Source organism: Antedon bifida, chromosome 6 (assembly GCF_963402885.1).
Source record: "Antedon bifida chromosome 6, ecAntBifi1.1, whole genome shotgun sequence".
NCBI classification, from domain to species: domain Eukaryota; kingdom Metazoa; phylum Echinodermata; class Crinoidea; order Comatulida; family Antedonidae; genus Antedon; species Antedon bifida.
This window is the reverse complement of record NC_136231.1, coordinates 4,286,840-4,305,893: the sequence shown is the minus strand read 5'-3', so window position 1 is coordinate 4,305,893 and position 19,054 is coordinate 4,286,840. Positions and strand designations below refer to the sequence as shown.

The 19,054-nt window shown below is 33.8% G+C and overlaps 1 protein-coding gene and 9 non-coding genes across 10 annotated transcripts; 2 read left to right on the top strand and 8 right to left on the bottom strand.

Moving 5' to 3' along the window:
- The first annotated feature begins 1,612 nt into the window (after positions 1-1,612).
- LOC144845832 (S-adenosylmethionine synthase-like) lies at positions 1,613-14,747 on the top strand. The gene is made up of 9 exons (XM_078703280.1): positions 1,613-1,831; positions 4,905-4,982; positions 6,636-6,758; positions 8,549-8,661; positions 12,016-12,165; positions 12,859-13,077; positions 13,339-13,521; positions 13,922-14,055; positions 14,214-14,747. The coding sequence occupies exons 1-9, from the start codon at positions 1,741-1,743 to the stop codon at positions 14,314-14,316; spliced, it is 1,194 nt and encodes a 397-aa protein (XP_078559406.1). The 5' UTR covers positions 1,613-1,740; the 3' UTR covers positions 14,317-14,747.
- On the top strand, positions 9,120-9,192 carry Trnav-gac (transfer RNA valine (anticodon GAC)). The gene has a single exon. It is a non-coding gene; the product is annotated as a tRNA-Val (tRNA).
- A 1,036-nt stretch (positions 14,748-15,783) lies between the features above and the next one.
- Trnan-guu (transfer RNA asparagine (anticodon GUU)) lies at positions 15,784-15,857 on the bottom strand. Its single transcript has one exon. It is a non-coding gene; the product is annotated as a tRNA-Asn (tRNA).
- Positions 15,858-15,936: 79 nt separating this feature from the next.
- Trnan-guu (transfer RNA asparagine (anticodon GUU)) lies at positions 15,937-16,010 on the bottom strand. Its single transcript has one exon. It is a non-coding gene; the product is annotated as a tRNA-Asn (tRNA).
- A 76-nt stretch (positions 16,011-16,086) lies between these two features.
- Positions 16,087-16,160, bottom strand: Trnan-guu (transfer RNA asparagine (anticodon GUU)). The gene has a single exon. It is a non-coding gene; the product is annotated as a tRNA-Asn (tRNA).
- A 79-nt stretch (positions 16,161-16,239) lies between these two features.
- On the bottom strand, positions 16,240-16,313 carry Trnan-guu (transfer RNA asparagine (anticodon GUU)). Its single transcript has one exon. It is a non-coding gene; the product is annotated as a tRNA-Asn (tRNA).
- Positions 16,314-16,385: 72 nt separating this feature from the next.
- Trnan-guu (transfer RNA asparagine (anticodon GUU)) lies at positions 16,386-16,459 on the bottom strand. Its single transcript has one exon. It is a non-coding gene; the product is annotated as a tRNA-Asn (tRNA).
- Positions 16,460-16,688: 229 nt separating this feature from the next.
- Positions 16,689-16,762, bottom strand: Trnan-guu (transfer RNA asparagine (anticodon GUU)). Its single transcript has one exon. It is a non-coding gene; the product is annotated as a tRNA-Asn (tRNA).
- An 81-nt stretch (positions 16,763-16,843) lies between these two features.
- Positions 16,844-16,917, bottom strand: Trnan-guu (transfer RNA asparagine (anticodon GUU)). The gene has a single exon. It is a non-coding gene; the product is annotated as a tRNA-Asn (tRNA).
- A 78-nt stretch (positions 16,918-16,995) lies between these two features.
- Trnan-guu (transfer RNA asparagine (anticodon GUU)) lies at positions 16,996-17,069 on the bottom strand. The gene has a single exon. It is a non-coding gene; the product is annotated as a tRNA-Asn (tRNA).
- Between the last annotated feature and the right edge of the window lie 1,985 nt (positions 17,070-19,054).

Below are 19,054 nucleotides of genomic sequence, written 5' to 3'. Positions count from 1 at the left end.
GAGTGGTTGCCAAATAAACTTTTTAGTTTGTTCAATTTTTATCTTGATTATTAATATTATTTTTAAACAAGAAATAGGCCTATTTCTTACAAAAAACGCCGCTCACTTGTTGACGTAACAGTTTTAAAGATATACTGTCCCCCTGAAAAATATTTTTCAAATTTGCTTTTTAATGTGTCATTTTATTGTCACATAAATGGTTATTCACGTTAACCAACAAAGTATTTACCTGAAAAAATGTAATATATAAAAAAAACAAATTTTAAAAATAAATAAAATTGTCTGTCAGACAATGGCTTTTGGTTAAAATTAAATGTGTCTTTTCTCTTTTTATAAGTGAATAATAATTTTTTTGACGGAAGTGAATAACTTTTATATTTGAAATAAAATACAACAAGAATTAATACTTTGATATGTCATAATTGTGCAATTGAAATTGAAAAATAAAAAATACTGAATCTGTAAAAGATGATGTGCTTATTAAATAATTTAAATAAAAATGATGTCTAAATAATGTATAAAGCCAATTTTAGACCACTAAACAAACTCAATTTCTGTCACATTAGTTTATTTTATTGCTAAGGTCAAGTCTGGGGGTGGTCACTTCATCAAGCCTAGATGTACGTCAACAAGTGATAAATGGGACATTCAAGTGTGAACAAATTGTTTTACAAAAATTATAATAAATTATATTACAAAACAAAAACTTTGTTATTGACTGTTTTGATCATAATTCAATGATTATCTGACAGTATTATATTAACATCGGCCTGGATTGACAGTCAAATGGGAGTCATTGTAAATACCGGCCTATACATCCAAAATAAAGTTTTGATTATTTGACAGTGAATTAATATAATACCGGCCTAGGCTGAGAGCAAGAACAAAGTCATTATTTATTGAACAAGAGTTTACAGATTAACGTCTACATGCATCTCAATAATACTGTATTTATCAGCAAATGTTTTCATAGACTCTCTTCTTTCCAGACGTGCTTTGGGGTTTGTAATTTGAGCATGACCCGTCCTAGTTTACAAATTATCAAAAACGTCAGCCTCTAGAACTATAGCTACTGCTTGATATAGCTTCTGAATGAGTATGTCCTCTTGGGACATAGCTGGCTAAAGCCGCGGCGCGAAAAAAAGATGTAGGACCTAGAATTTGTGATCCAAATAATTTTCTTTTTTAAATCCTTAGAGAAGAGATTTGGTCTAGAGATTGGAAAGAGCTGAAATACTATATTTAAGAAGAAATAATAATAGTTTTCCCCACCTCCCCCTACTCCAACAGTACCCACACACACCGCGCTTCCCCTTGTAGCACTTTTTACGCACATTTTTTTTAGCGAGTGTGTGGCTTTTTAAACATAAATGTTCGATGTGACATGTCTTTTTATGATGTTATGTCTTTCTATTTAGCCTACCCAAATAATCGTTAAATTATTGTGAAAAGTTTAAACAACGTGGCGTAATAATTTGTATTGAATGACAATCTTTTATGCTTATAAATCCAGCCAATCACGTCGCGAATTAAGCAAACCCTCTGTTTTTGCATAGGAAATGAGCAAAGAAAAAGAGGAGTGACCGTCACCATCGCATCGCGATTTATAAGCCTCAACGATTGGTCGTTCGTTAGTAGTTCCAGCTAGCTCAGAGTGGTGGCCTAGGCGTGCGATAGATGTGAAGTTTCTCAGTAGTGCCTTTACTTTTACACATAATTTTCCATAAAACAATATAAACAATGTCTCAAAATTTTACAAATGGTAATGGAGATTCTTCAGAGTCTGACACGTTTCTTTTTACATCAGAATCAGTAGGAGAAGGCCATCCAGGTAAGTGCATTATTATTGTTTGATGATAAAGCGTTCTTCAGATCAACTGCCAATTTTAGGCTCAGGCTCAGCACGTGGTTGTGGTTGAGCCGGATAGCTTTCACAACAAGGCTAGGAGCTGAGACTTTTGTGAACAGTTCTAAAATCTACTGTAATATAATAATAACCTAACCTAGCGTAGTTAGCTAGTTGCTTTGTTGTGGTTGATTGAATTGTTAACAAAATAACAACTCCCTACCCTGGCCCACTCACTGGCTGCTGGTTAGTATTAAATTAATATAGAGATAAAGCCTAGGCCTAGTGATTATATGTACTTGTATAGTATAGCTAAGATAAAATGAAGGCTAAATATAGCCAATAATAGAAGGGGTGTACGGCCCAGCTTACTGTAGACTCATATACGGATCAAGGATTCTGAAATAGAGGGGCCCATGGCATAAAAAGGACACCGAGTATTATTTATTGGGGCTGGGGCGAAGCGAATTTAGTTAAATGACACCCCTAGTAGTAGATAAATTTTGGAAATTGTACACATAAAATTGCATGATAAATGGCACCTATAGTTGGCCAGAAATGACACTCGCATGTAGCGATCATCATGTTTGTGAATATATGAATTAGAATTTTTAAAGTCTGATTTAGGTAGACTTAGGTGCGAAGTTGTTGTAGTAGATTTAATATTATTCATAATGCCACTACCTACTGTAATAGTAATACTAGCTACTGTAGGGGTAGATTAAATGCACCAGATCAAATATTTGGCAGCTTAAGTATACAATATTTGACATTTTTAAAGTAATATTGGGCTGATTTACTGTACCAAAATAATATTTCTAGTAATAATGGATTTGATAGTTAAATGAGTCAAAATAACAATAATTTTGAATGAAATTTAATAATCAATCTTGCAAAAAAATATGATTTTTTTTTAGTTATTTCTCTAGGTCAGATATATATATATATTTATCTAGAACATGCATGGTCCTTCTGACCCGGCTAGACACAGCAATTAGGAATCTACAGTTCAAGCTCAAACATGTGGTGTGTAAATTTCCATTCCCTGGCATTTAAATGGAATAACCATGTGATTGTTAGCTGATTGGTCTATTTTGCATGTAACTAGGTGAAAAATTATGTGATCAGCGAACATATGCATGATGATGAAATAAAGGCGGGATAAATAATTGTGAAATGAATTTCTGAACCTTTTAACCTTTTACACTGTAATAATTTTTAACATTTAGGATCACCTAGGCTGTCTTGGATCTGCCTATGATTTTTATAGCCAGAATACAAAAAGCTTATTTTAATTTGTTATATACTTACAGATTGACTATATTTTGTCATTTAAATTGAATATACTGTAGGTGTTTGTAATATTTTATTGGTTTTAATCAAGGTAGCCTCACTTTCCATTCTTTTCAATCAATGAAATTCTAACAATGAATTTCCAAATTAATTGACATGGTACAATATATGAAGCTGACCTTGATGATGCAACTTTGTTTTAGGCCTAGTCTGTGGTTGTAATAACCTCAGCTTAGTGACTGTCAGTGCCTGGAAAACTCAGATCTAAGATATATACAGTATGAGTGTTCTAAATCTGATCTAGAAAACGCGAGATATCAGATAGAGTTTTATAGATATAGATAATAGAGACTATGATATATAGATTTCAAGATGCTGCTATTTAAAAAGTCAGACCATTATTTGGATCGTTCCATTATTGTCAGAGGGATTTTTAAATTATATATCAGATCTATCAGTTTTCTAGACGCTTCCAGGCAGATTCACTATTGTTGGAAATGATTTGTGATAAATGTACTGCTTGTACATTTATTCAAACAAAATTGAAATTGGTATGAACTTTTGAAGTATTGTAACTTGATGAAATATATCAAATGTTGTGTTGGGGTTCTTTCATTGTGACACTGTTTGATTTAAATTGCATTGTTTAATTAATCTATTCTGATTTATATCAAGGTTGTATACAAGGTTTACTGTATAATAACTCCTTTGCCTGCTATCTACAGTAGCTATAAGCTGCTATTCAAAAACTCAGACCATTATTTGGATCCTTCCATTATTAATTAGAGGTGTATTCTATCCCAATTGTCTGTCTTCAAAAGTACATTAGGAATATTTTAAAATGAAAACTCTCTGAATAGTTAAAACAGTTTGTACTGCATCTATTGATAGCTTAATTATTTCTCAAACAATGTATTTGCAATGGTGATGAAGAAACCAACCTGAATTAGGTATAAAATACAATTTGACATCATTAACATTGAACATTGAAATACTGTACATTATCGATAAATACACATCTGTTGAGTGTTAAATTTCTGCTTTGTAATTGAATTATTCAACATTATTATTGGCGCTCAGTCTCTGGCTGTTCAAATTCCCATATGCAGTTGGTGTACAAAACATCTGATGTTATTATATAACCAGCCTATTCCAGTTCACACTGGTTGATTTTTGCTTGCATAGTGGGAGTTCCCTGGGCATCTTTTAAGAATACTACAGTATAACATATTTAGATTTTTCAATTTATTTCAAAATCACATTTGCATTTTCAATGTTCTGTACACGTAGCCAAACCACACCTAATTCTGAGTGCTAATTCTTTACACTATTGTCATGAATCTATTGTGATTTTAAATTTTGTTTTAACCTTCAGTAAATCCAAGGAATTTGTTTGAGAGTCTTTTCAAACTCAAACAATCAGAATTTAGTTGCAAGAACTGCATATTATACTGTAAATGACCTTGGTGTCAGTGATTTTGTTGTATAGATTAGTACTTTTATGATCAGATTTAGTATCTTTATTGACAGTATTACTTGTTTAATGATTTACGTTTGGATCTCATAATTGTTAAAATAATAACAGTTTATTTTTAAAAAAATCCATTCCTGAATTTGAAATAATTTTTTCTCTGAGAGGTTTATAGTATATGGCTATTTAGTTGCATAAGAGCAGAGAGCATGTCTGTGTTATGACATTCTGGCAAACAATTTTCTCAAACTACTTGTTGCTTATTTACAACAATGTTTAATCTTCTCTTTATAGATAAAATATGTGATCAAGTAAGTGATGCAGTGTTGGATGCCCATCTTAAACAGGATCCATATGCTAAGGTAGCCTGTGGTAAGTATACTATAGAAAATACTATCAGCTCAGCCTATCTGCTGTATTTGTACCTGGTATATACTACTAGGCTGTATCATTGATGTGTGTAGAGTACAGGTAATTTTCTAAACCGTGCTTGGTGAGGCGAGTCTGCAAATGTATCTGTAATTAATTTTTTGAATAATAAATGTTACAGTTAATGTGTAACCACCTTAACAATATCACTCATCTACTGATGCAGATCTGGAAAATAGAGCTTGGAAACTATAACCCCCTTAAATAAATGGATCTGCACATTGCTATGTTATGCAGCCAACACATTTCCACCCATGTCATGTCAAGTTTAAGCCTCTGTGTGTTTAAGATCATTTTCTTCAACTCTATTTTCTAAAATTCATGAGCTGAATTATTGTTCCTAGGATACTTTACATAAGATGCATTCAAACATATCGTATAGTCATACTTTGTTTATAATACATTATATTTTGTATTATTATGCTGCTGTAGAAAGTGGTTTTAATTTGCAGTGTTTTAATTTATTGGTTATTATCCAGTGTAGTTATTAAAATGTGATAGAGGTCACTTGTATACAGGTTAAAAAATCATACAATATTTTCCACATACGATATATTTAGCCAGTATTATAATCAATATTATAACTCATCAATATTTTTCACGGATCGTTTCTAATGATTGGTAGATCTTGTTTACAATGACATGACAGTGTTGTGGACTAAGGACACACATTAACAGTTTGTTTATTATATGAATGAGGAAGGCTTTTATCATACAGAGTATTACGCAAAAATACTATACCTATACAATACACATTTGACAATAACATTACTAGTTGCGGAATATTGCCCCAAGTTATCGTTATACAATGAAAATTGAAAAAAAAATTATACATTTATGCGTACCAGCCATTCGGTTGGCCTTAAAGTGTTTACTTTATTTATATTTGACTGGCAGTTCATATATATTTTTAACAGACTATGTCACTGACCAGGGACTGTATTATTTATAAATATTTATTATTCAAGGTTTCAAATAAAAAAGCCCTAAGAGGAGTTAAGAATAAAAACCACTACCCCTGTACATTTTACTAATATGAGTTCCACTAGCTACTAGCTCATGCATTCCCCATCATACATCCCATCTTACAACCCATAATGTACAACGAAAGATGGTTGGCTAGCCTACAGTGGTACTGTACATGCTTTTCTATTGAATTGCATCATAGAATGACCTATGAACTTGCAGTATGTTGTCTGACACCATTGACACAGGGTAGTTAAAAGGTGTCACCTGATCTCTTATTCATGCATATCATATCTTAACATGCTGAAATATGTTCACATCTTTGCATGCAATGTCCAGTAATAATCTTTTCTCAACCCATCTTATCTGCATATGATAACAAACTGACTGACTGCTAATAATGAAAATGTGAACATTCTGCTTCTTTTAAATGACTGGGATGATATCCTATTATAAAGTTGTAGTTTTTGTTTGAGCTAGCACAGTGTCACTAGCGATACAGTTATACAGCTAACTAGCCCCAGTCCATAAAATATAGTAGGATAATGTTTTATGTACATTTAGCAAGTCTTTTTTTGTCATTGAATAACAGGCTTATGTTATGTTTTGTTATTTTTCATTTGTGATTAGAATCTGTGTCCAAGACTGGAATGATACTTGTAGCTGGGGAGATCACATCAAAAGCACATGTCGACTACCAGTCCGTTATCAGGAATACCATCAAAAGAATTGGCTATGATGATTCCTCAAAAGGTATTAAACTCTGATAATGCTATGCTTTGTTATCACAGAGGTAATCTCTCTAATGAAAAACCTTATTTAATCCCCCCGAAGATGAACTTTGGACTTTTGTTGCAGGGATTTATAGTTTATACTATAGCGAGGGGTTTGTAAATTGATAAGTAATGGGTTACAACCGGTACAGATGTATTAATAGTAGAATTTTGAGCCACATTTTGGCACAAACAATTTTATTTATATAATTGTATGTAGGTATCTAGAATGCAAATACTAATGATGCCAAACTTTTGGAAACATTTTTTGTTTATTTTCCATCTATAGTATTACTAACCTTAATAGTTGTGTGTGTCTTTAAACCTGTTTTCCATTCCACAATTAAATTGTGTTGAGTTAACCAGATTCGATTTTACAGGAAAAGGGGTATCCGGCTTTATGTCAACATAATTTTGGGTCACTAAATATGTTATTAATGTCAACTGGAAAACAGGCTTACAAACCATTCAAACTTTAACTTATTAATAATAATAATAATGTCAAACTGTAGTGCATAGTTTACTAATATTTATATCGTTTGTATAATCTGGTATGACACTCAAATTTTCTGTTTATTTTACTCAATAAATTATTTTCATTTGAGCTACATTCACATATGTTCCTTTAATTGAAAGGAAGACTGTGACGTTACATAATGAAATATTGTTGAATCTTCAATGTAACTTTATTGATTTCATTATATCATTATTCTTTGCAGTAGAACATAGTCATCTGTGGCACACTACCGTATATGATCTAAAACTGTAAAGTCATTCTTTGTTTAAACAGTGACATTATAATAATTTATATGTGTATACTATAGTAAAGTTCTATTGTTTAGGCACACGCCTGCTTTTTTCAGTAAATAAGTAGCCATATAAACCGATGTTTATTAAACAATGACTTGCATTTAATATTCCATTGGTTATCTCTAGTTTAGATCCCATTAACCCATTTAGTTTCTAATCTATGTACTACTGTTGTACTAGATGTACAATTGCTACTAGTAAAGGACATGGCTTATAACATAATGTATCTATATATTTCAACATTGATAATTAACATTAATTAATGGTTTTATATAAAATGCGGCTTTTTAATTCCTAAATTGTTGAAGCTCATTGAATACAAATTGAAAGCTGGCTACAGTATGAAAGATAACTGAACATCTTCCAAAACTATAAATCTGATGGTATAATATAAAAGAAAGTAGATTTAACAGTTATAGCCCTGATAAAATATAAGGAGAATCTTTGATTAAGAAAGTCCTAATTTAGTATATTCTATAGATATTACTATACAAATAATAAATTTAATAGTATAAAAATAATGGTACAAGATTGAATGATGAAAGGTTATTTTAACGAGGTGAAATTATTATTAATTATTGTATGACCATTGATCGGTATTATTTATTTTTCTAGTATAATTTTATTTCTCTTTGATTTTAATTATCTTTGATTAAGAAAGTCTATTTTAGTGTATTCTAGAGATATTACTAATATTATACAAATAATGAATGTTTATGAATGTAATGGTACTACAAATAATGGCATGAGATTATTGAATGATGAAAGATTATTTTAATGAGGACAAATTATTATTTATTGTATGACCTTTGATCAGTATTATTTATTTTCCTAGTATAATTTTATTTCTCTCTGAATAATGATTTCATACTTTTTATACTTTACAACAAAATATAATAATTTGAGATAAGATCTGATTGATACAAGAAAATCAAATCTAAAATTGATTTTTATTTTTAGGTTTTGACTGCGAAACTTGTAATGTACTCGTCGCACTGGAAGAGCAAGCCATAGAGATTGCTGCTGCTGTTCACATCGACAAGAAGGAGGAAGATATAGGTGCAGGTGATCAGGTAGGCGTAGAGGCGTGGTGGTGGCACAAAAGCCGGCCTAACCATGATTATAAGTATAGGCTTAAACATATACCAAGTGATTCTAAGAGAGGGGTTTTTTCATTTGATGATCACAGCAATTTAATTGTATATTAAAATTTACTGCATAAATTATAATAACTTTCTAATTCTAAAATCTAAATTTAGTTAATTTAATCCAATTGAAGATAATAATAGAAAGATAATATTCACATCCTGGTTATATGTTTGATTTGAGTAAATAAAGAACAACAATTAAAATTGTTTATAGTCCATAAATAAATAATTTAGGTTGACTCGGAACTTGTTGTTTAGTAGAGGTTCTGCAATAGTAAAATAGCATAATTTAGGACTAAAATGAAATAAATTAGGTGGTTGTTTTTTTGTTTTTTTTTGTTAGGCTAGGGTGTCATAGACTTGACTGAAACCGCTGCCACAACACTACGATGGCTCAGTGGCAAGAGCGCTTGCGAGACGTGCGAGAGGCCCTGGGTTCGATTCCCAGTCGTAGTGTAATTAAGTGCAGTAGGCCAGTCAAATTTTTTTTTAAAGGTAGATTTTTTTTAGGTTGAATAAGAATTTAATTCTTGCTAAATAAACTAGAATAGTATATTTTAAAAATTATTTTATAGAACCGCAAACAAAATAAACGAAAAAGCCAATTATTGCTACCAGACATGTGTTTATGTTATGCATGTTTATGCTAGGCCTAGTATGATTGTAATTAACCATAATATTTACATTTAGTTAGTTAATTAATAAATGTTTCACCAGATGTCCAAAAGAAGTCAAAGAATTCTAATATACCGGTACATATTTTTTCAACATTTTTTCCCTTTTATTCTTTTTTTTTTAAATATTAATACAACAATAGATATTATGGTTTTACATTTTGTGCTAAAAATAAATCAAAATTAGGATTTTATTTATAACACTTTTTTTTTTAAACACAAATCTATTTTTCACTATAATTATAATAACATTTGAGAACCATTTAAAATTCTAATGATCTTCTTTCCCCTTTTTTCAATACATAACTTGGGATACTAACAAACAGCATATCTTTTCCATCTATTATGCATCTTGATAACGTTTCAAAGCTTCTTTTTTCAGGGTGTAGCCTTGAGTGACGTTGCTGTTTGATTGTTCTCTAGGCCTTCTACTCTACAGGACAAGTTCTAACAATACTGCATATTATCTTTCAGATAACCTGATTTATTTTAGCAATACTTGATTAGAATATCAATCACTTGAGAGAGAAAGATTAAAAACTTTCCACAATAGCTGAAGGCCGTGAACTTTAATACTTTAAAAGCTCTATATTCAGATATAATATTCTGAGCGTAACCTTCTATGTTCATTGTCCAAATTCTTAAATGACATAAAGTTAATGAAGCATGGTTCTTTCCATATGAACCAATAACAAGGAATTTTATCAAACAATTAAATGCAATCTTGTTGAGTGTGGAACCAACTTTTATCTATATGTAGGCATTCACAATTATTAGTCCAAATTTTTAGGTGAAACCATGTCATAAAATTAAACAAAAATTACAAAAGTTGTGCACAAGTCGTTATGAGACTACAGAGCTCTGTGTACAGCTCTATGATGAGACCATTTTCTTATGAAGATTATTGGTATATTTATACACTGTAAGGATTGAGCATACTATAGGGGGCAGCAAACATGTTTTTAGAAGGTTCAGTGTATTGATGTTATAGAGGGCAGCATACCAATGATTTTATATAGCCGAAGGCTAGATGTCAACCAACAAGATGGCGCCTGCAATCAACCAATCAGATATGCCCTACGCAGTACGCACTGCTATACGCCTGTGTTGAGCCTATCTGCGTGAGAACGATACGCAACGCAGCGTGTAAACGCGAACGCATTCTATATGATCCTCGTATACAAAAAATGCTAGATTACCAAGAAATTATGCATTCCATTGTGATTAACAATAGATTTAATTTTATAACAACTTCACTGTGCTTTGACAATTTATGCGGTTTTAATGTATTATATTAGATTATTAATTTTTATATATTAAATAATGTTTTTAAACACATTTACGACCGCCATCTTGTTGGTGCTCCCGCCTTTTGGAATCACTTTTCATTCTGGAGTCTGCCCTCTAGCCTTCGGCTTATTACATCTTGCTGGTGCATACATAGTATCAAACTACCTATTCAAGGAAGTACTGTATGTACAGCATGCAGTACAATACTTTGAATAAAATATAGTAAACATTGTTTGTTGGCAAAAACTTTCTAGAAGTGATTTCAGACAGTTTCAACATTTGTTTAAATAATACCCAAGCAAAATGTTTAAATTTGATCAACTGAGTCGAATGAATTGACAATGCTGTTGCAGCATCTGTAGTCTATGTTCCTCCTAGAAGGAGTTTCTTGCATTTCTAACGTTCTGCGTTCTTAAAAGCCCACGTTCTTGAAACTTGATGCCACAACAATACCTATTTACTAGGCCCTAACAGCCCAACTTGATGTCACAACAATACCTATTTACTAGGCCCTAACAGCCCAACTTGATGTCACAACAATACCTATTTGCTAGGCCCTAGCAGCCCAACTTGATGCCACAGCAATACCTATTTACTAGGCCCTAACAGCCCAACTTGATGCCACAGCAATACCTATTTACTAGGCCCTAACAGCCCAACTTGATGCCACAGCAATACCTATTTACTAGGCCCTAACAGCCCAACTTGATGCCACAGCAATACCTATTTACTAGGCCCTAGCAGCCCAACTTGATGCCACAGCAATACCTATTTACTAGGCCCTAACAGCCCAACTTGATGCCACAGCAATACCTATTTACTAGGCCCTAACAGCCCAACTTGATGCCACAGCAATACCTATTTACTAGGCCCTAGCAGCCCAACTTGATGCCACAGCAATACCTATTTACTAGGCCCTAGCAGCCCAACTTGATGCCACAGCAATACCTATTTACTAGGCCCTAGCAGCCCAACTTGATGCCACAGCAATACCTATTTACTAGGCCCTAGCAGCCCAACTTGATGCCACAGCAATACCTATTTACTAGGCCCTAACAGCAGCCCAAATTAAAGTGCCCACATGATATTCACTGGTGAATTCTTGGTAAACTAATTGTTTGAGGATAACTACTTTATAATTGTTAAAGATGAAAGGGAACAACTTTCATAGTGTATAGCTATAATCCTAACCACAATATAGAAGTTATGGGTAAGCATTTTATTAGATACTATTTATAGTGTTTGAGCTCATTTTCGGAATAGGATAGATATCACCGATAGTGTTATTCCATTATTATTTTAACTATTTGTATAGGGTCTTATGTTTGGTTATGCCACCAATGAAACCGAAGAACTAATGCCATTGACGGTAGTTCTAGCTCATGGCCTTACAAAGAAGCTAGCTGAAGAAAGGCGGAAAAAAAATGGACAAATGTCTTACCTAAGACCAGATTGCAAAAGCCAGGTATATTTTCATTCTTTGTTCACACTGCACCTCATGATTTAAACCATCGCAGGGTTTTTGTGTTAAAGTAAATAATATATGTAGTAAAATTGTAAATACCAGTTTCGATAGACACAATTTAAGAAATTCTCTAGCCTAGGCTTAGACCAAAACAATAGCAGACCAAAACATTTTGTAAAACACTTTTATTGTGGGGTTTTCTTGAATTGTATAGGTTATAACTTATGGGTTGGCCTTTACAGACTTTTGTTATTTTATACTGGGTAACCTCTTCAGTCGAAGACTGGTCTCCCAGAGGGCCCAGTTATGATCAATGGCTATTTGTGTACTTGTAAACCGGTGTAACCCCCTACTCGTCTCGACAGATGCACTAGGTCCTTTAAAGTGCACATGAGCTAGATATGTATACACTGGACCTACGGTTTATAGTCCTTATCCGAGAAGACTTGTTCTACCGCCAGAACCATGGAGTGAGTGAGCCTCGAACCCTTGCCAATGTTATTGCTACGTAATTACGGTTCCACTGTCTTAACTGCTTGACCACCCACTCACAATGACTTGATGATGTCCTCTTGATCTCAATGAATCTGGAAGTTTGAGGCTGCTTTAAGGAAACTGTGACCTTTTGATGTTTTTAAAATACCTTTCAGAAGGCTTCTTTTCCTAGCTAGCTAAAGCTTTTTGTTCTGGCAGGTTACCGTACAATACAGAATGGACGATGGATGTTGTGTTCCACTGCGTGTGCACACTGTGGTTATCTCTACTCAACACAGCGGTGATGTAACCCAAAAGCAACTAAGGAAAGACTTAGCGGATATTGTGATTCCCGCTGTTATTCCAGCCAAGTACCTTGATAAGGACACTGTGTTCCATTTTAATCCCTCAGGAAGTTTCCTTTTGGGTGGACCAAAGGTAATATGCATATTTAGTATTACAGATTGTTTGATAGCTTTTATACATTTCTGTACAAGTTGGACTTGGACTTCTTCATGCTTTCTACCAAATTATGTTCTCAAACTGAACTGGTATTTTCTAGGCCATCTAGGTTGACAAGCGACTGTATCACGAATACTATAAGCAGAAAAATTAGTTACAAATTACTGTACTTAGTATGTACTTAATAAAGTAGTAAAAGATGACAAGATATTAATATTTATATTTATGCAATTACAGGGTGATGCAGGGTTAACTGGACGTAAGATCATTGTCGATACTTACGGTGGATGGGGAGCTCATGGTGGTGGTGCATTCTCTGGTAAAGACATGACCAAAGTGGATCGTTCGGCTGCATATGCTGCACGATGGGTTGCTAAATCTTTAGTCGCAGCAAAAGTTTGCAAACGAGCTCTTGTGCAGGTAATAATAAATATAGACAAAATTAGTGATGGTGGTCACATGTGTTGAGATGTTTACAATGCGTCATTTTTTTGGAGAGACACACTCTTTGGCCGATAGTTTTTATGTTTCATTGAAATGAATATATATGTTGACACAATATGATTATGCATTTTTAATTTGATAGTGTTGAACTTTAGAATGGTTATAAATGTTTCATAATCATAATTAATATTTCAAAATTTCCATCATCATGTTGTATTAGAATATTATCAAAAACAGAAGGTACTATCAATTGGTCCAAAATAATAACAGGTACACGAAACATAGTTGTAAATGAACTTATTTCATTATTGACATTTTGCATTTATAATTTTTTTTTTATGTGATGTTAATGTAATAATGTTCTTTTTTAATGTAGGTGGCATATGCCATTGGAATTGCGGAACCATTATCTGTCACAGTATGGGACTATGGTACATCAGACAAGAGTCAAGATGAACTACTTAAGCTGGTCAATGATAATTTTGACCTTCGACCTGGTATTATAATCAGGTAAGTAAAATACAATGTTTGATTGTCATATGTAAATCTGGCAGTAAGAGTAAAACATCAGTATTGTTAACAGCAAGTCAATAACTACTGAATGTTGGTTATCGCAAAAGAAGATGAGTTATGATTACAGAATAAATACAACTACTATTTTTTTTCAGGGATCTGGATCTACGAAAGCCAATCTATGAACAAACAGCATCGTACGGTCATTTTGGAAGATCTGAATTTTCCTGGGAAAAACCGAAAACGCTCAAATTATAAATTTACATTGAGTATTAAAAAGGCATATCTGTGGCATAGGATGTAAATATGGCAAGTTGGATATAATAAAATAATTTCAGTTATTACCATAAATTGCCAACTGTGTCAAATTTAGACATAAAAATAGCATAACATTGATAAAACTGCTTTTTCTATACTAGTTTATACATAGGCATTATTTTAAAATTGTGTAGTAACTCTGAGATTAAATGATGAGAATATAAAATGTATTGCCAACATTTGGCTTTGAAAATAAATTTGGGTAGTTCCTTGTTTAGATTGTAAGTTGTGGATCAGAACCAACTAAATGACCAGCTGCAGCTTATTATACAGTAAATCGTGGATTACTTTTGAATTAATTGTTCTTAATGGAAGTTTGTTTGTGTCAAATTTATTATTTGAATAAATAAAGGGAAGATTACAGACTATTTTATCGGTATTTTGTTTGATTTTTTTTTCTTACTTGGGATATTATTATGGTTCCATTGTCTTAACCGTTTGGCCATTCACTTCCTGTTGGGAACAAAAAACAAGAGTCATTGAGTATATACAAATAAAACAGGGAGATGTGCCTATTAAATGAATAACAAATTGGAACATACATCGTACATTATTAGCAAGCTTTTGACAATTGTGGAAAATGGGCCAAATTGAAAGCTTATAAACAAATTTTTACAGATATATTGGTCGCCGAAAACAGTACAAAGATTATGGTAATAAAAAGAGACTTTGAATAGGCCATTTCGCATTGTTAATTAAATTAGCTTTTAATGTTTTAATGAGTAGACCTTAATGAGTGGGACGATAACATTGACTCAACTTTTCCAGCAAAATATTGTACTGTTTAACTACCATAAACATTTATTCATAACATATTACAATACAATATCTTGCATGAATCGGACATTTCGCTACCAATGTAGCAATATTGATTAACAAAATCAAAATTTAACAGTGTGGCGTGTTGACCGCCAATGACTGACACTACCGTCTTTCCCACTACACCTGCACAACAACGCACGGCATACCCACCAAACCGTTTTGTACACCTGCGATGAAAATATAAATTCAATTTCTTTTAAAATTGAGGGCGCCAAACATAAAATTTACGAGATCGAATACAGGTTGAAAAAAAACATTAAAAAAAAGGATGTTAAATGTCACTGCCTCAGCACTAAAGCCCTGCCACAGCCTTTTGGGCTCGTTTCCAGCACATCACCAGATGCATGATGTGTAGTGGAAAGGGGGACGTATAATTCTGTGAACCACAAACCCAGTCGGTCGCATACCTTTAACTCTATTCCACCGACCAGCATGGGAATCGAACCCACGACATACGTGTTGTCAACACGACGCTCAGGCGACTGAGCTAACTGGTCATTTTGGTTTAAACAAGGTTAATATGTATATTTATGAATAGAATATAAATATAAAAATGAATAGAAATGGATTAAAACCATATCGTCCCGGCCCTGGGTGGGCTTGAACCACCAACCTTTCGGTTAACAGCCGAACGCGCTAACCGATTGCGCCACAGAGACATATTGGATAGAATATTTTATTGTTTGGAATTTGTGAAATTTATATAAAAAATAAAATAGAAATTTAGTAAAACCTCATCGTCCCTGGGTGGGCTTGAACCACCAACCTTTCGGTTAACAGCCGAACGCGCTAACCGATTGCGCCACAGAGACATATTGGACGCTTTATTGTTTGGAATTTGTGAAATTTATATAAAAAAAATAAAATAAAAATTGATTAAAACCATATCGTCCCTAGGTGGGCTTGAACCACCAACCTTTCGGTTAACAGCCGAACGCGCTAACCGATTGCGCCACAGAGACATATTGGATAGAATGCTTTATTGTTTGGAATTTGTGAAATTTATATAAAAAATAAAATAGAAATTGAGTAAAACCATATCGTCCCTGGGTGGGCTTGAACCACCAACCTTTCGGTTAACAGCCGAACGCGCTAACCGATTGCGCCACAGAGACATATTAGATAGAAAGTTTTATTGTTTGGAACTTGTGAATTTATATAAAAAATAAAATCGAGTAAGACCATATCGTCCCTGGGTGGGCTTGAACCACCAACCTTTCGGTTAACAGCCGAACGCGCTAACCGATTGCGCCACAGAGACATATTGGATAGAATGTTTTATTGTTTGGAATTTGTGAAATTTATATAAAAAATAAAATAAAAATTGATTAAAACCATATCGTCCCTAGGTGGGCTTGAACCACCAACCTTTCGGTTAACAGCCGAACGCGCTAACCGAATGCGCCACAGACATATTGGATAGAAAGTTTTATTGTTTGGAACTTGTGAATTTATATAAAAAATAAAATAGAAATTGAGTAAAACCATATCGTCCCTGGGTGGGCTTGAACCACCAACCTTTCGGTTAACAGCCGAACGCGCTAACCGATTGCGCCACAGAGACATATTGGATAGAATTTGCTTTATTGTTTGGAATTTGTGAAATTTATATAAAAAATAAAATAGAAATTGAGTAAAACCATATCGTTCCTGGGTGGGCTTGAACCACCAACCTTTCGGTTAACAGCCGAACGCGCTAACCGATTGCGCCACAGAGACATATTGGATAGAAAGTTTTATTGTTTGGAACTTGTGAATTTATATAAAAAATAAAATAGAAATTGAGTAAAACCATATCGTCCCTGGGTGGGCTTGAACCACCAACCTTTCGGTTAACAGCCGAACGCGCTAACCGATTGCGCCACAGAGACATATTGGTTAGAATGTTTTATTGTTTGGAATTTGTGAAATTTATATAAAAAATAAAATAAAAATTGAGTATATATTTATGACGTAATGATGAATTACGTAATACACATATAAATAGACTATATTATCAACTAGTCAATCATGTACTACTTTGTGGCGTAACGGGTAATGCTCTAGTAGACTGGGTTCGAATCTCTTTACGGATATTTTTTTTTAATGGAAAATAATGAATATTGTTTTTTTTTTATTTTGAAAGAGATATATTTTGAGGGTTGTAAATGTCAGGCCTAAACAAGTGGACCTTTTTAAAAAAAAGATTGACAACATCACAATTTAAAACATTGACTCTGCTAAAGGGAACACAAGGGATATTATATTGTTTGAAGGTTTGCATGTCGAAATCAAATGTTGATATAAAGTTTGCGGTACGACCACGTATATTAGGTGACTTATTTTTATTGTATATCACAGTGCTCCACTAGCACCAAATTGGGTTCAATTGAGCACAGTGTATTAACATACAAAAAAAATATTAAAATGCAGTGACTTATTTTATTTTATATCACTGTGCTCAACTAGCACCAAATTGGGTTCACTTGAGCACAGTGTATTAACATTCTAATGAAATAATACCGTACTTGTGACTTTATATGTTAGCTGTGCTCTACTGGCGAAAAATTGGGTCCACTTGAGCACAGTGTATAGAACATACTAAAAGATCGGGTAAAAGATATTAAAATTCAGTGACTTATTCTATTTTATATCACTGTGCTCCCCTGGCTCCAAATTTGGTCCACTTGAGCACAGTAGGCCTACATACGAAAAGATATTAAAGTTCAGTAACTTATTTCTATTTTATACCACAGTGTATTAACATACCGTACAAAAAAATATTAAAATTGCATTGACTTATTTTATTTTATATCACTGTGCTCAACTAGCACCAAATTCACTTGAGCGGCATGTTACAACCGTTAATGTAGAAAACGCCAGCTAATGTCGAAACAACCGTTAATGTAGAACAACCCACCGCTTATGTAGTAAAACCCACCGCTTATGTAGAAACACCAACAGCTTATGTAGTAAATAAAAATCAACACCAGCTAATGTAGAAACAGTCAACAGCTTATGTAGTAACGAAAATTGCCTCCCAGCTTATGTAGTTACTATCGCCAGATAATGTAGAAAATGTTATATATTTTACAAAAATGTCTCATTTATGTGCAAATGCATCGATCTTTACTTAGCTATCAGTCTTTCCACCTCTCGTAAGCAACCAACTTTCTAAAACGATCACACATCGTAAGCAACCATCTCTGTTAAGGGACCGCTTCTCATAATCGACCACCTCTCGTAAGGGATCACCTCCTCTCATAAGGGACCACTTCTCATAATCGACCACCTCTCGTAAGCGACCACCTCTCTTAAGGACCACACCTCTCGTAAATGACCACCTCTTTTAAGGGACCACGACCTCTTTCTCTCTATTAAAGGACCGCTTCTCATAATCGTCAGTGACGACTCTTTTAAAGGACCACCTCTCTTAACGACCCCACCTCTCGTAATTGACGACCTCTTTTAAAGGACCACCATCTCTATTAAGGGACTGCTTCTCATAATCGACCAACTTCCATCACAATGACCTCTCGAAAGTGACCACCTCTATTGCGACGACCACTGTCTCTGTTAAGGGACCGCTTCTTATCATTGACCACTTCCGAGAGGTGGTCGATTATGATAAATGGTCCCTTAAAAGAGACGGTGGTCGTTCAATAGAGGTGGTCACTTACCAGAGGTCGTTGTAACGGGAGATAGTCGATTATGAGAAGCGGTCCTTTAATAGAGAGAAAGAGGTCGTGGTCTCTTAAAAGAGGTAGTCATTTACGAGAGGTGTGGTCGTTAAGTGAGGTGGTCGCTTACGAGAGGTGGTCGATTATGAAAAGCGGTTCCTTATGAGAGGAGGTGATTACTTACGAGAGGTGGTCTA

Coding starts and splice junctions, on each gene's coding strand:
- LOC144845832 (XM_078703280.1), top strand. CDS start 1,741: ATGTCTCAAAATTTTACAAATGGTAATGGAGATTCTTCAGAGTCTGAC. Junction 13,078..13,338: donor TCCTTTTGGGTGGACCAAAG/GTAATATGCATA, acceptor ATGCAATTACAG/GGTGATGCAGGGTTAACTGG. Junction 13,522..13,921: donor GCAAACGAGCTCTTGTGCAG/GTAATAATAAAT, acceptor TTTTTAATGTAG/GTGGCATATGCCATTGGAAT.